Source organism: Scatophagus argus, chromosome 19, assembly GCF_020382885.2.
Source record: "Scatophagus argus isolate fScaArg1 chromosome 19, fScaArg1.pri, whole genome shotgun sequence".
Taxonomy (NCBI): Eukaryota; Metazoa; Chordata; class Actinopteri; family Scatophagidae; genus Scatophagus; species Scatophagus argus.
The window spans coordinates 1,178,199-1,193,153 of NC_058511.1; the positions used below are offsets into that span (position 1 = coordinate 1,178,199).

Below are 14,955 nucleotides of genomic sequence, written 5' to 3' on the forward strand. Positions count from 1 at the left end.
GCTCACCTCGCCGTCGGTTAGGTGACACATTAGAGCACATATCAAGGTGAGAGGCTGAGCTGGGTGAGTCACTGCGGAGGAGAATAAAAACCCTCACCCCCGTCCACAACAAACAAGCTGCTCTCTGTTCCCTGAATGGACTCAGACTGAAGAGCTCCTTCGGCACTGACGTCAACAGAGTTTCTGTGCACATCTTTGCTCTCCTGTGAGATGGACTCGCAGCTGAGAACAACACTGAGATCAGTGCTCCTGAGTTTAACAACCAAATATTTGGTAATTGAGCATATTTGCACAATTTTTCACAAACGGACCCTTGTGAGATCGGCCTGATACGTTTGATGTTCTGTCGCTGTGTTAGCTTGTTATTAACTCAACTCTCGAGGGACTTGAGAGAGAGACTCTGCTTAAACTAAAAGGATTTTCTCTCTCCGTCGGGACGCTCAGAGTCGCACTCTCAGCCCGCGAGTGGCTGAAGAACTTTGATGGAAGGATTATGTTTCAGCAGCTGAGGTGATCTACTGGACTACCGACTGTGGAACCTATTTCTAATATCTCCTAACAAACCATTTGGGTGGAGTAAACTGGAGGACGGGGTAAACAGAAGGAGAATTTAAACTCACCTTGTAAACATCAACCACAACCAAAGTAAGCAGGAGGTGTTAAGAGCAGCGTGTCAGGTTGCGTCAGTCTCACCTTGAACTTGTTGCCAACGCTGATGAAGCTGAGTTTTCCCGCCTTCTGCTTCACGTCTTTGCTGTTGTTGGAGTTTTCGAAGAGCTCGCGGACGAAGCGGTCTTTGGACTCACTGACCAGGCACTCCAGAGACATGTGCAGAGCGTCGTTGTTCTTCTCCACGAACTTGGTCTGAGACGGGGACATTTTCAGACAGAATGTCAAACACGTTTTGAGGCTACAGCGAGATGAGCTGCTCACCTGAAGACCTCCGTCAGCACACATTTCAATTTTAAACACCTTTCACCCTTTAGTTTTCATTTTAGTTGTTCTTTATGACTCATCACAGCAATGCTAATCTCTGCTCGCTGGACAGGTGAAGAATAACATTCAAAGCAACAAATATCAGAGTATGTAAAACGTGTATTTTTCAGTGAATTTAAAAAGCACTGGCAGCTGCGTGGGCTCAGTTTAGCTGAATGTGTTCACATCTGAATGGTCACTTTCTGCTTTCTAGTTAGAAATGTTTTCTGCCGTCCAGTGAGCCAAGAAGAAGAAATAAATCATTTAAAGTGACACCATGTTGAAGATGGCTGCAGGAGAGCCAGTGAACGCACCGTCTCGTAGCACACGGCTCCTGCAAAGTGTCTGATAATAAATCCCTCATCATCCCTCACGTTCCTGTGGACGGTCAGCTTAGACTTCCTGGGTACCTGAGGAACACGCACACGCACACGCACACACACACACGTACACACACACACAATAAAACAGTTAGACTCAGCAGACTTCCTGCATAGTCTCCATTGGAAATGAAAGGCTAATTCCTGCTCCTGTCAATCAATCCCATCTGGAAATGAAGATTAAGAGTCAGCGTTGAGTAATTTAACCGTCAGCCACACCACATCACCCAGAGGCTGAACGTTACATAACGTTACACAGGCATAACTCATTGTTCTGGCCTGAATATGACACAACCCTGATTATAAAACCCTGACCACCTTTGGCAACGTTTGTTTAAGGATTAAAACCACATTGGAACAACAACACGGACAGAAAAACTCTGTTTAACATGTAAACGTGTGTAAAAACCCACTGATGGTGAATTATTAATTATTAAACATATATATCAAACTAAACTAGTGACGTATTCACATGTGAATGTGACGACTGAGAGTCAGAATTAAAGGGTCAGTTCACACAAATCGCAAGAACACAGAGAAACTTTAGTTAACAAAGAAAATGAGCGAACTGAACCTTTAACTAGTGCTTTAACTTGGTTGGTGACAGCCATCTCTGCTTTCTGTTCAGGTTCTTTGAGGTGACTGATTTTGGAAGCTTGGAAGTGACTGTTTTTTAAGAAATGTTTCAAACCCGACTACAAACACATTCTGCAGTGGTCATCACCACCCCGACCCGCTTGGACGTCCAAAAGCAAACAGTTTCCCAGCCGCTTTCCTGCCGAGCGTGCGTCAGAGTGACTCACAGTGAGGCGGAAGTGGTCCTTGTGTTTGTTGTGAACGGTGTCAGTGAAGTGCTGGTCGCTGGGCTGAGGTAGTCGGTTCTCTTCGTCCAGGATGTCCAGGATGCCGACCAGCTTCGCCTCCACCAGGTCTGTGGAGAAAGCATGACAGGCATGAGAAAAGCTACGCGTCTCTGAAGGCGTTTCAGGTTACCTCAGGCCACCGGGCAACGAGACCAATTCAATCAAGCTGAGCTGATGTAGTCGATTAAAAATCTAAATGAAAGTTCAGTCGAATGGGGGAGGGGAGGACATCGAAGCAGCTTCACCTTGACCCGATCTGACAGGCGATAAGCTCACCTAACTGCGCATAACAACACGCGTGAACTGCATGAATTTAACGTTTTATAAGCAAAAACGACAAAACATTCTTGGTTGTAGCTTCTTTCTTTCTTTCTTCTTTGTGGGCTTTGGTCAAAACGGAAAAGAAATTTAAATCAATAATAAAGAAAAAACTGGGACAAATTTTCTTCTTTGATTTCATACAATGAAGACGAGCGAGCCGGAGGTTTATTCTTCTGTCCAAACCCCACGTGGACACGGGGGCGGTGCTGACGGAGCCTGACGGAGCCTGACGGAGAGGCTGGGTGTGTCAGGTGTGAGAGAGTCAGCAGCTTCGACCTTCTCTCTCCCCCTCTTCATTATTTATGCTTCTCTTACATTTGGTGAGAGTTCGAAGTCGTTCAGCTGCCTCGGTGACGCAGTGAGCCAACAAGGACGTACAGGAATGTTCACTCGAGTGTTTCTGAGTAACATTTCCTGATGTTTGATTCGCACTCCCACTCACACACTCACTACGTCCCACTAACCAAGGCCAGAGGAGCACAAAGGATCCAGTTCTGAACAGCAGCCAGATTCTCTACTGAAGACCCTGCAAATATCCTTTCATCTGTGCCGTCATCGCTCCGTAAACTGAACACTGGATGAGCGGATGACATATATGGAATATTTATCAGCAGGAATATTTACTAGTTAACGAACTTCAAAGTAAAAGCATAAATGTTATAGCTAGAGGTGAAAATGTATTAACAAAGAAATTTTGTGATGTTTTGTTTATGAGATTTTCCATTTGTTTTAAATCTCACTCTGTCTTGTGTCCATCACATCTACGGTTAACAACAAGGGTGATTTTCATGTTGTCTGCTTTATGTGTGGTCAGAGGAGCCCCAACAAACAAACAAACAAACAAACACGTTGGAGTGTTGTGTAGTTTCGAGCCGGTGAACAGTCCGACTGCTGCCTCCGCTGAGGCATCTCAAACTGAGGCCGATTCACAGAGCTGGACCTCAGCGAAAAGCATAATTAACCTCACCTCTAATCACCTCACATCCACCTCCCTGTTCATGGAGCAGTGAAGACACGTCACATGCTCTGGGGCTTCATCACTTTGCCTCCACGAAACAGCCAGCAGAGGCTCCGGGGTCAGGCTGTGGACAGGCAGCTTTTCAAAGCTCAGGGCTGAGAGCCAGCAGCACATTAAGGCCAATAATGAGCAGCAGGCTGCCGCTCACGGCTCATAAACACAACTGCTTCCTCCTGTATGGCTCAAGAAAATTAAAAAATGTCACGAAGTACAACCAGCAGCTTTCCAAACCTCGAGTCTCAAGACTCGTTTGTCTAAAAGAGCATTAACGCTGACACACACAGAGTCAGGAATAAAGCTCAGGACTCGGCTTTGAAGACCAACACCTGCAAGTCCCAAGCACCATTCATATCCAAAGTCCCAGCAAGTCTCGCATCCTGACAAGTCACGCGTTGAGACCCTGAAAAGTCCTACATCAGGTCCTAGGTCAAGGCGAACAGGTCCCATGTCAAGTTACAACTTGTAAGTCCAAGCTGAGATAGAAATGCCAAGTCCCTTCAAACATTAATGCAAGTCAAAATCAACACGTCTCAAGTCAGGACAGGAAAAGTCTGTATTTCATGGAGTACCATCATTTACTCTCTGACATACTGACATCGTTATGTCCCTCAGAAGTTCAGGCAGGCCAGCTGCAGAGGCTGTTCAGGATGTGAGTGCACCTCTTGGATGCATTCAGCTTTCAGCACAGGGTCTAATCCCCTCCCCAGTTCTCTCTCAGAAAGAAAACTGACCATCTTATATTACTGTGCGTTCATCCTCACAAAAACATGCTTCTCCTGTTTCCACGACATGCAGGCCACAGCGTCTCCACACAACCTGAAAGCTGCAGGTAGAAAACGCTCATGGTGCTTGACTCGGACTGAGGAGGAACCGCCATCGTGGACTGCATGGACGTTCAGCCTCACGAGTTCGTTTGGAGCACGTTTATTTCCATTAAGGACACAAAGCTGATTACTTCACCGCTCTGATACATTTTTGACTGGGAATCTGTTTAGTCAGGGATGAGTACAGCAGGCTTTGTGCCCTTTTTGTCTTCTGGTGGGTCTTACGTGTCCATTATGTTCTACATGAGGGTAAAAAAAAGATCCAATATGAGTTACACAAAAGATCGACGAGAAACTCAAGACTTCTGCTGAGGAACACTCTGAACCCAACAGCACAAACGTGGAGGACTGAATCTGAATGCACGATCACCAGTGCTGAACGAGGAGCGGCGTCTTCATACCTATGCAGTCCTGATTGTCGACGTAGTGGACCTCGTTGACTCCGAGCCCCTCCCTCTGGTACAGCTCCTGCTCCTGGAATGCAAACGAGATATTTCTAATGAGAATCCATAACGATATTCGCAGCATGTACGGCACTCGTCTAATGAGGACGGGGACGGCGCTGCGGTCCCGCCTGGAGGGCATCGTAGCCTCACAAATGGCACTTAGAGCAGGCGCTCAGCTATCACACACTCATGCAAAATGAGCATCTTTAAGGTTAAGGCTTTCAAGCAACAGATGTTTTGACGCCAGAATCTCTGCATGAAACGAGGAGCTTTAAGGTCAAATGAGACACGTAACATTTGGGACATCGAACAAAGTGAAAGTCTCACACGATCCTAAATATTCTTGAAGTTGCCCTTTTCTCAGTTAGTTTTAACAATGCTACAGAGAAGCCTTTCATCAGTTCAGACGGATGTGGCTTCAGATTTGCAGACACATCAGCTGATTATGTTTTGTTGCGGACGTTTTCCGCAGCAGAACTACAGTTCGACTGCAGTGGCCGTGCAGACCTCAGGGTCAGCAGCTCAGCAGCATTTCTTTCACACTTTATGTCGTCCGAACGCCACTCCAAGCGCCATTAAACCATTATGAAGGCTTGCCGAGGACGAGTGCGAGTTCATGATGTGAAGGAACATCATTATTTTGCAAACCAGAAATGTGCTGCTTGGGAACACTGTAGACTTGGACAGCGTCAGTCTCAGGTCAACTCTTGCTAATGGTTGTTTGGGTGCTGAAAATGTCTACAAATGGAGGGTTTCATCTGAAAATCAGACTGGCCTTAAAGTTTACTGAAAACAACAGAAGACCTTTTTTTATGGTGTGTTATTGCAGCAGTTTGTTTGGAGAGAAACGCATTTATTTTTTTGACATAAACATTGATCAGCACGAAGCACATTCCTAAATGGAAGAAATCATGTTTTAGACTGAAACTTTCTACTTTAAAAGTGCTCAACGGTCAGCTTTTATCTATCTATCTATCTATCTATCTATCTATAGATAGATAGATAGATAGATATGTCCTTTGATGTGTCTAAGCTTTGGAAATTCCATACTTCAGTTCAAAAATGAGACACCTGCAATTTGAAAACCCGACACCTACTCACAGTGACAAACGACTTACATCAAAGTAGTAATCAAAGTCCTGAGTCATTTCAACATGTTTGCTTTGATTCGGTGCTCGCTAACTGATCTGAAGTGGTCGATTCCCTCAGGTGGAAACACAGCGTGGACTTTTACCTCCTTCAGGATGCGCTCATTGAAGAACTGCTGCAGCTTCTCGTTACAGTAGTTGATGCAGAACTGCTCGAAGCTGTTGTGTTCAAAGTACTCTGCACAACGGAAAAAGAAGCAGGCAGACATCTGGTCAGTCTGACACGTGTACATGCTCTCCTCATGTCCAACAAAATGATTAAAACTGTAAAACCCGCCGCTGTGAGCCTGTCCTCACTATTATATATATATATATATATATATATATATATATATATATATATATATATATATTACATACATAGTCACAAACTAGATGAAACAGTGACAGTCTGCATCTAATCAGCCACTTTAGGGAAATCAAATCTAAAACTTACTGTGTGCATGTTTTTTCACCTTCAAATCCCACACACAAATCAAACACGAACACCTTCAATATTAACTGAAGGGGGACACTAACCGAAGCCAGCGATGTCCAGGACGCCGATGAAGTTGGCGGAGGAGTCGAAGGGGAAGCACTGGTTGACCCTGGTGACCACGTGGTCGAACAGGCGGCTGTACACGGCCTTCGCCAGGGCGTCCCGGGCGTTGTTGGCCTGCTCCACTTTGAGAGGCACCCTGAGAAGGACACACAAACAGTGCAAACAGTGCAAACAGTGCGTGAGAAGATTCAGTGTTTCCGCTGGCTTTCGGAGTGTGACGTCTGTCCATGTGGTGTATTCTAAAGTTCTGCTTCACACAGTTCATAAAGTTTCATTTACAGCCAGGAACCTTGTCAGTTTGAGTTGGACAACTTGACCGAGTTGAAGGGTCAATTAAAGTTAAAGCACTTGTAGGAGCTGAAGTGTCACTTGAGGGTGAAGCACTGAAAGGGGCTGAAGTGCGAGCTGCAGCACAACAGAATAATCTAAGCTTAAACGTCCAATCGCAGGAGGTGCCAGCAAAACCACGACTCGTTCCAGCGTTTCAAATGTGACGATTTGAAGTTCTCCTGTGTTTTTTATTCCTGTAAATGAGTTTTTCTGAGTTTTGGACAGCTCAACAAAACAAGTCATTTGAAAATGTCTTCTTTTGCTCTGGGGAATTGACATTTCTCACAGTATTTTTCAGAGTGAACAAAGTGAAGCCAAGCGGTCGACACCAGGGACATGAGGAGAGAACGACAACAGGGAGCCACAGACACCATGCGGTTGGTAGTGAGACTCCACCTCCAGGCCTGTCAATCACCAGGTCGTGAAAAAGCCTTTAAAGTCTTGCCAAGGTGTGCACCTCTGACCTCAGCACTTTCTCTCTTATTGATTTCTTGCTTTAAGTTGAATTTAAGCCCATCCTGCAGGTAAACGCATTGAGTGACCTGAATAAAATAACAAACATAAACGTGTCTCCGAGGATACGTGGAGTTTCCCCATCCACTGCAGAGCAGCAGTTTAAAAAAACAGGGTTTGCCAGACTTTCCGAGCAGGTAATTGTGTTATCGACAGTCAGAAGCAGAGATTGGGTGTGGGGTTAGCGGCCATAAAGCGGCGACAGAAACCATAACCGGCAGCGAGCTCTGTGGAGGTGTTGTAATTGCTTCTGGCTGTGTGCGAGCGTGCTGTTCAATGGCTGCAGACAAAAGGAGCGACCCGATCGCGGAGGCCAGATAAAACGTGCTGCATTAATCAGCTGCGAGGTTTGTGCGCAGGCTTCAGCTCTGGACTTTACTACAGCACGACTGCGGTTGACTCGAGGACACATCTGGGAGATAACTCGACAAGAGCGACACTCGCAAAGCTCCCAATAACGGCCTCCAAAATCCACGGCCAAGCCTCTCTCTGCAACGCATTACCTGTTCTGCACGCCCACGCACACGCCTGGTCCCTGCAGGCCCCTCGGCGGGGTTTCTCAACCACATTATACTGCGACAAGGACAGACACCCTGCAGCTGCATGTTCAGAATTCACTGTGAGCTGTGTATCTGTAACACGTGTGTTTCCCATTTAAATTCATGTAAATAAAGCTTTAACAGCTGACACATACTTTCAGCCACGTGAATAAAGATGTATGTGTAACTGACGCAGAACAATTGCATTTAAAACACTAAAACACTGCATCATAATTTGCTGATTACACCTTCAAAACTAAATCTGCAAAGTAACTGAAGATCTCATATAAATGCAGTGTTGTAAAAGGTACAATAAATACCATGGAAGTGTAAAATGATAACGGAAGTACCTAAAAACTGTACTTAAGTGCAGTACTTGAGTACCGTAACTGTACTTTGTTACTTTGAGCTGCCTATCAAAAACTCTGCTCATGCAGACTGCAGCGATGCGGTTGAAAGCTCCGGGAAACGTCAGAGTGTGTGACGGCAGAGGATACATGTGAACGTCACATGAAGTTGCAGATCTTTAACCAAACAGAAAAGGTGTTTGAGCAGCTTGACAGAGTGACTTTAAACCTGACTTATCGCCCATCAACACTCCCACAGCTCCTCACCTTCACCTCCGCCCTCTCCACCACCTGGCATGTTTAATTCATGCCGCCGGCTCCACCGAGCACAGCCAGAGGTTTGCACAGTGCGGTGAGGCCCTCTCATTTAAAAACCAAGAGGTCTGAATGCCAGAGCAGCATAATGTCAGAACACTAATCGTACAAGTGGTCTAATATGTATTCCCTGTGAGCCTCTGCACGGCCAATGTTTTTCTGTCTCTCTCCGTGTAATTACTGCTGTTGCTTTGTTGCCCTCCAAGGTGGCCTGCTGGCGTGCAGCTGCTCCTCAGCCCCGCCTCCAAGACACAACACGGGGAAAAAGATTTTCAAACGGACTTTGCGGCCGTCAGAGAAAAGTTCTGAAATGTAAGTGAGAGATGGGGGTTCTGTTCTGTCGCACTGCATCCTCCACTCAGACACGTGCAGCTCATCCACAGGCTGCTTCTGGCAGCACGTCCACGTCAAAGCAGCCACATGTTAAAGCACAGCTGGATTGTTCTGCTATGGTTCAGGTTTAAAGGGGAGGCTGAGATGCTGCGCTGCACAAAACAGAAGAAGATGGAAGCTTTTCTGTTCTCACGTCCGACACGTTTATCCTCACTGAGGCTAAAGAGCAAATGTGTTCAAACAAAAGATCTATTTTTTGGTTGATTCGTCAGTGATGGAACATTTGGAAAGACTACGGGTCGGAGCTTTACGGTACAAAACGATCCAAACACCTGAAATAAGTGAAGCTAGAGGAGTGCTGGGTGAAATTTCGAGTGGAGTTTGAAGGATGAACCCACAGACGTTTCTGCAGGTTTGTTTAACGGCACGTCTGGCTTTCAGGCTGATGGACTAATCGCCCCCACCCAGCACCAGCACCACCACCTCCACCCCCGACTCTCACAAGCTGTTAACTGTCGCCCTCGCCAGGCCGGGTCCCCATGATTGACTTCTCCCATTTTCTCTTTGCTTTCCCACTCATTGCTTCCCTCCATCCCTCACTGTGTTGAAATCACACGCACTGAGTTTGAGTAGCCTACAGCCCGGACTGGCTGGATGTCTAACCTCCCTCCATCGTCGCACTTCCTGTTATCTGATACTCAGTCTGTCGTCACTCTCCGTCTTTTTCTTCCTCCTCACTTTCAAGTCAGTCCCTTTACTTATTTTACTTTCAAATTACCGTTATTGATGAAACAGGACGTCAGTCGTCACGTGTGACACATCTGAGTTTTCTGCAGGACCACATCATGTCAGCGCTTTCTAAACCCGCAAGAAATACAACCTGTGATTCCCAACCTTTTTGGGTCGGTATCAAATGTCACCTGAACATGAATATGAATATATCTTGGAAGCTGACTACCGGGTCATGGGTCTCGCCTGACCACAGGGCCATGGGTCGACCAACACATCACTAAAAGGAACAAATGTTATTTGATATAATTTGATAGAATTTGATTTTATACTTTGGGAAATATGATGGTGGGAAAACCTATAAGCTGTCAGTCATCAGCCCTCTAAACTCATATTATACAGAAAACAATGGCTGTTTGTTCAGTCCTTCAGCACCACACACTCTATGACTTTAACTGAGCCAGACCGGACTGGAGTTCAGATCAGTCATGATTCGTGACACCATAATCATACTGATAATCAACACAACAACTGTGATGTGTGTTAGCTGTTATTAAAGTCTCACGAGTTCAATGAGTTCAAATGAGTCTGCGGTTAATAACCGAATACAAAGTGTCTGACTTTGTGTTTGTCTGCCACCGATGCAAATCAACGATCTCGTTCTTCTAACGTCTTCAAAGCAGAGTCTCATTTATCCTTAAAAGCATCAAAGGTTCTGCTGAGTCACTTTGTTGACTTGTAATTAGGCGACTCGTTTGAGTGCTTCCACGACTTCATAATGCACTAAGTAAGCTGTTTGTTTGAACTGTGCCATCTCACAGTTATATTCCTTCAGCGTCGCCACGGCCTGACCTGACTGACGAATGAAACGCCTTCCGCTCATCTGGGGAGCTTCCAAACGCTGAGAGCCTTTTTATGAGTGCCAGACAGCGTGCGAAGACAGCGTGCGAAGACAGCGTGCGAAGACAGCGTGCGAAGACAGCGTGCGAAGACAGCGTTCACATCAGGATCAGCAGCAGAAGTCCGAGTCATATAACATGTTTGGATTCGACTTGACTTTGGATTCCAGAAAGAGTGTGGTTTCACTTTCCAGTCAGTTTGGAAGACGATGAGGGCGACACAAAGAAAAGAGTGTCGGCCAACAATTTTCACTTCTCTAACTGTGTTTGAAAGACGGTGATTGGTTTGGGACAGACATCATGTCAAAGAAGCCTGTCCAACAGATGACGGACAGCTCTGTCTTTCACTCAGACATCAGGATGAAGCCTTATTACGGCTGTTTGGGTGAACTCGTGGCTCCCTGGACTCTTCATTTCAGTCTGGAAAAACCTGCTGTCCTCAGGCTCTGAATCGAGACAACAAAATCTGATTTTGCACAAATTTCAAGTCACGCAATCCTTCTGCTCAAAATGCTCCTGAAATCTCACCAGACCTTCTGTCGTATTCACATCATAACCCGTTTCCTTCGACGGCTGAGTACGTGACCCAAAGACAAAGAGTTTGTATTTAATGAAATTACAAGTACCAACAACAGGACTCCTGCTCACATTCCCCACACAGCTCAGTTTTATTGTGCGGCTTCCCGTCAGCCCTCCTCCTCCCTGAAGGGGGTGAACATGTTGGAAACCATTTCTTTCCATCCCTCCAACCATCTGCCCTCACCAGAAAGTCTGCTGCCTCCTCGCACAAAGAGGATCTTTTGCTTCCTCATTCTAAAGGGTTTTCTTTTTGGCTTTAATGGAGAGTATAAACATGTTGGAAGTGATTTTTCCCATCAGCGTTTCCTTCCCCTCCACCATCTGCCTCAGAAAGCTTTGGCTCCATCCGCTCTGGAAGAACAGCGCCCTCTTCAGGTTTGACTCCAACAGCTCTTCTTCAACATCCAACTTGGCAGATGTTCATAGAAAATGCAGCGTAGCGCATGTCAGAAGGTGTTTCCCAACCCACAAAAGGTTCATCTATGAGAGGTGATGATGATGGTGACATTTACAGCGAGGAAGCTGCAACGGGCTGACACCCTGCCAGTCACGCTTTTGTTTGTTTTCTGCAATTATGTGCAGATGTTAAACCTTTAATCTGCGGGAAGAAACTGAATAAACGCAGTGAGCAGAGGGACGACGTGTCAGACATGTCCCTCTACAGAGAGCCTAACTGACAGGCAGGACGGCGTCAACTGACACTCTGAGAGACGGACAAAGACAGGAAGCAGCTTTTAAATCGGTGTGAAGCGGCTCCTCGCTGCACAGATGAAGGAGGAGAAATAAACATTAGCGTGGGAGGCTTGAAATTGAAGCGAGTGGATTGGCATTCAGACGGCGTGAGCTGAGGCCGAGCTGCCAACAAAGCAATCACAGCTTAGAGCGACCGCGTTCAGGCTCCAAGCAGACAGGGACTCGTCTCAAGGGGGACGTCTGCCTGCCTGCCTGCCTGCCTGTCCGTGTGTGTCTGTCCGTCTGCCTGCCTGTTTGTCCGTCCAGCTGCCTGTCTGTCTGCCTGTCTATCTGTCCGTCTACCTGTCTGCCTGTCCGTCCATCTGCCTGTCTGTCTGCCTGTCCATCCGTCTGTCTGCCTGCCTGTCTGTCCGTATGCCTGTCTGTACATCTGCCAGTCTCTCTGCCTGCCTGCCTGCCTGTCCATCCGTCTGTCTGTCTGCCTGCCTGTCTGCCTGCCTGCCTGTACATCTGCCAGTCTCTCTGCTTGCCTGCCTGTCCATCCATCTGTCTGCCTGCCTGTCTCTCTCTCTCTCTGGTGTTACCTTGGAAACATTTTGAATACGTGTTGATGCTTTTGTCCTGATCTCCAACAATTCAAGCAAAGGTTATTTATATATCAGATTAATAGAATAAAAAAAACAAATTAAATATGTTGGAGAAAAAGGTTTACACATTAAACTGATAAAAACGGACAACTAAAAAGGAAGTTTAGTGAGTAAACACAGTGTGGACAAAGACCCGAGTGCCACTGCGCCAAAAGCAGTTAATGAATCGTCAATCTTCATCTTTTAAAATGTAAGAAAACTGTCTTAAAAAAGCCAAATACAATTTCCTGCAATCCTGCTGTTTTGTCCAAACAGAAATATTTCATTTGCTTTTCTGTGACACAAACAGAAAGAGAGGAGGAAGAGGACGGAAAGCACAACAAAGTTCACTTTATCAGCCATCTGTTGAAAAAACACAGCGAATATCGTACTCTCATTACTAATATCATTACTGGTCCATCGCTAAAGAAGAGCAAAGTTCACAAGCAATGAGACGTTACAAACTCATAATATGAGCAGAGAAGTTAAGTTAAGTTCAGTCTGTCACAGTTAAGTGTTTGCACCACGTTGGCCAACAGACCACGAAGCCAGGAAGAAACTGCACTGTTCCCTCGGCAACTACAGAAGCCACAAACTGCTCTGTAAAACAACGACCATTTTCTTTATTGATTAATCTGCTGTTTATGAATGTGAAAAAGCCTCATCACGGCCTCCCAGAGCTCGACGTGACATCTTCAAGTAGCATCTTTGGTCCGGCCGACAGTCCGAACACAAAGACTCTTCTTGTACTGTCAGTAATGACAAAGACAAGCAGCCAATGCTGACATTTAAAAGCTGGAGGCAGCAAATGTTTGACTGAAACGATTAATCAATTACTTTCAATCAAAGTTGGCCATTTCTTTTCTGTACGTCTGTCAGTGAACGCAACGCGAGTGATTTAAGGGCTTCACTGATGGATGGATGTGGTCAGGTATAAGCACCACCAGTCACTACACCCGGCAGTGACGCTGCATCACTGCAGCAAGGTGAGACGCCGAACCGCAACAAGTCAGCTTTTAGTTTTATTTTATCTAATCAGTTTAATGCTGAAGCTTGGCATTGGGTTCAGTGTGCTTCAGGTTGTTACTTCAGGAGAAGATCTGCTCCACACGAAATCCACTCAGTGTCAATCAGCATCAATCAATATGTATCTTTAACTGTTGCTCTGTTTGTATGTTGAATGTGGGTCAATCATGTGGAGCTCCTCTGCTGCCGACGTCCTCCTGGGCGCTCGTATCGTCGTCTCATCGCTGCCTGCTGGTGGGTGGTTGCCTCTTGTCTCGTCATCTTCATCGCTCTCAGGATTAAGTTATTAGCTGTCCTGAACTCTCCATGAAAGAGCAGCGCGGCGTGATGGGATGTTTGTTTAGGTATGTGTTGAGCTCTGAGCCCGAGGTGCCTTCTCCTACCTGAGGCTCCCCCTTGGAGTCGAGCACTGAGCCGTAAAAAACGGTTTCATGCTCAGCTCAACTCCTCCTCCTCCTCCTCCTCCTCCTCCTCCTCCTCCTCCTCCGTAACACTTCACAGGTTCACATTTATCTTGTTAAGCTGCAGCTGACTGGTAAAGCTGCGAATGGCCCGAGCTGCCCGTCTGGCTGTAGATGCTTCATTTCTTGCCTTCAAGTTTGTTTTACTCTTCTTCATCACCAAGCCACGCCAGAGTCCGTCTGGTTTAAAGTCGATCCCGTCACAAAAGTTAGAGCAAAAAGCGAACAAGCCTTCAGTTAATCAACAACAAAGAAAATGCTGGAAACACTTAAATCCAGTTTAAATCGGTGTTTTAACAAAAGTGTGCAGGCATGCCAGCAGCTCTGTGAGGATGTACTGAAAGAAGGTAGAGCCCTCAGCTAAATGCTAACATCAGCATGCTAATAAGCTGCTCTTGTAGGTGGATCAACGTCCCCCGGAAAGAAAAGACCAGATCTCGACCAACAGGACCAACTTCCCAGTCAAAACCCATACGACATCACAGCTGTATGTAACTGCACTCGCCTCCACCTCTCGTCCCTCTCTGGATGAGCTAATGTGCTAATTCAGCTGCTGCAGTTGCTTGTTAAGCTCAACAAACGTTTGCTTTCTGCATCCATGTTTTCCCGAAGGAAGTCGGCACTGAACTATCGACTGCAGGAAGGAGGAAACACACTTAATCAAACCAATGTGGATAACAGCTAACACTTTCAGGCTGCCTCTCCTCAGAGACGTTCAGTGCGATCGGACTTTCCCTCCATTAGCAACATCAGAGGTGTCTTTCAGGTTTGCTCTGGAGCCAACCGCCTGCTGTACTTTCCTTGCCTCTAGATGGTGCACATCAGCCTGTGGGTGGTGCAGATTGGGCTGGAGAGTGCAGGTATGTTACATCTGCAGCCTCCAAAGCTACTGACAGTCTTAAAGTAACCAGGAGCTTGGTGCCTTGGGTGGAAAAGCTTGGTGTGAGGTAAGGTTAAACACCACCCCCATGAGTAACTGTGTGGAGGAGAGCGCCATATGTGCTCCAACACACTGCCACACTTAATTTAACACAGTACATGTAAATTAG

At 46.3% G+C, this 14,955-nt stretch overlaps 1 protein-coding gene across 1 annotated transcript in view; it reads right to left on the bottom strand.

The window, feature by feature from the left end:
• myo6a (myosin VIa) overlaps window positions 1–14,955 on the bottom strand; it is a 79,508-nt gene that overhangs the window by 33,270 nt on the left and 31,283 nt on the right. Inside the window, 6 exon segments of the mRNA XM_046374000.1 lie at window positions 694–864; window positions 1,290–1,385; window positions 2,159–2,286; window positions 4,783–4,855; window positions 6,062–6,153; window positions 6,495–6,652. Coding sequence (XP_046229956.1) covers window positions 694–864; window positions 1,290–1,385; window positions 2,159–2,286; window positions 4,783–4,855; window positions 6,062–6,153; window positions 6,495–6,652 — 718 coding nt within the window.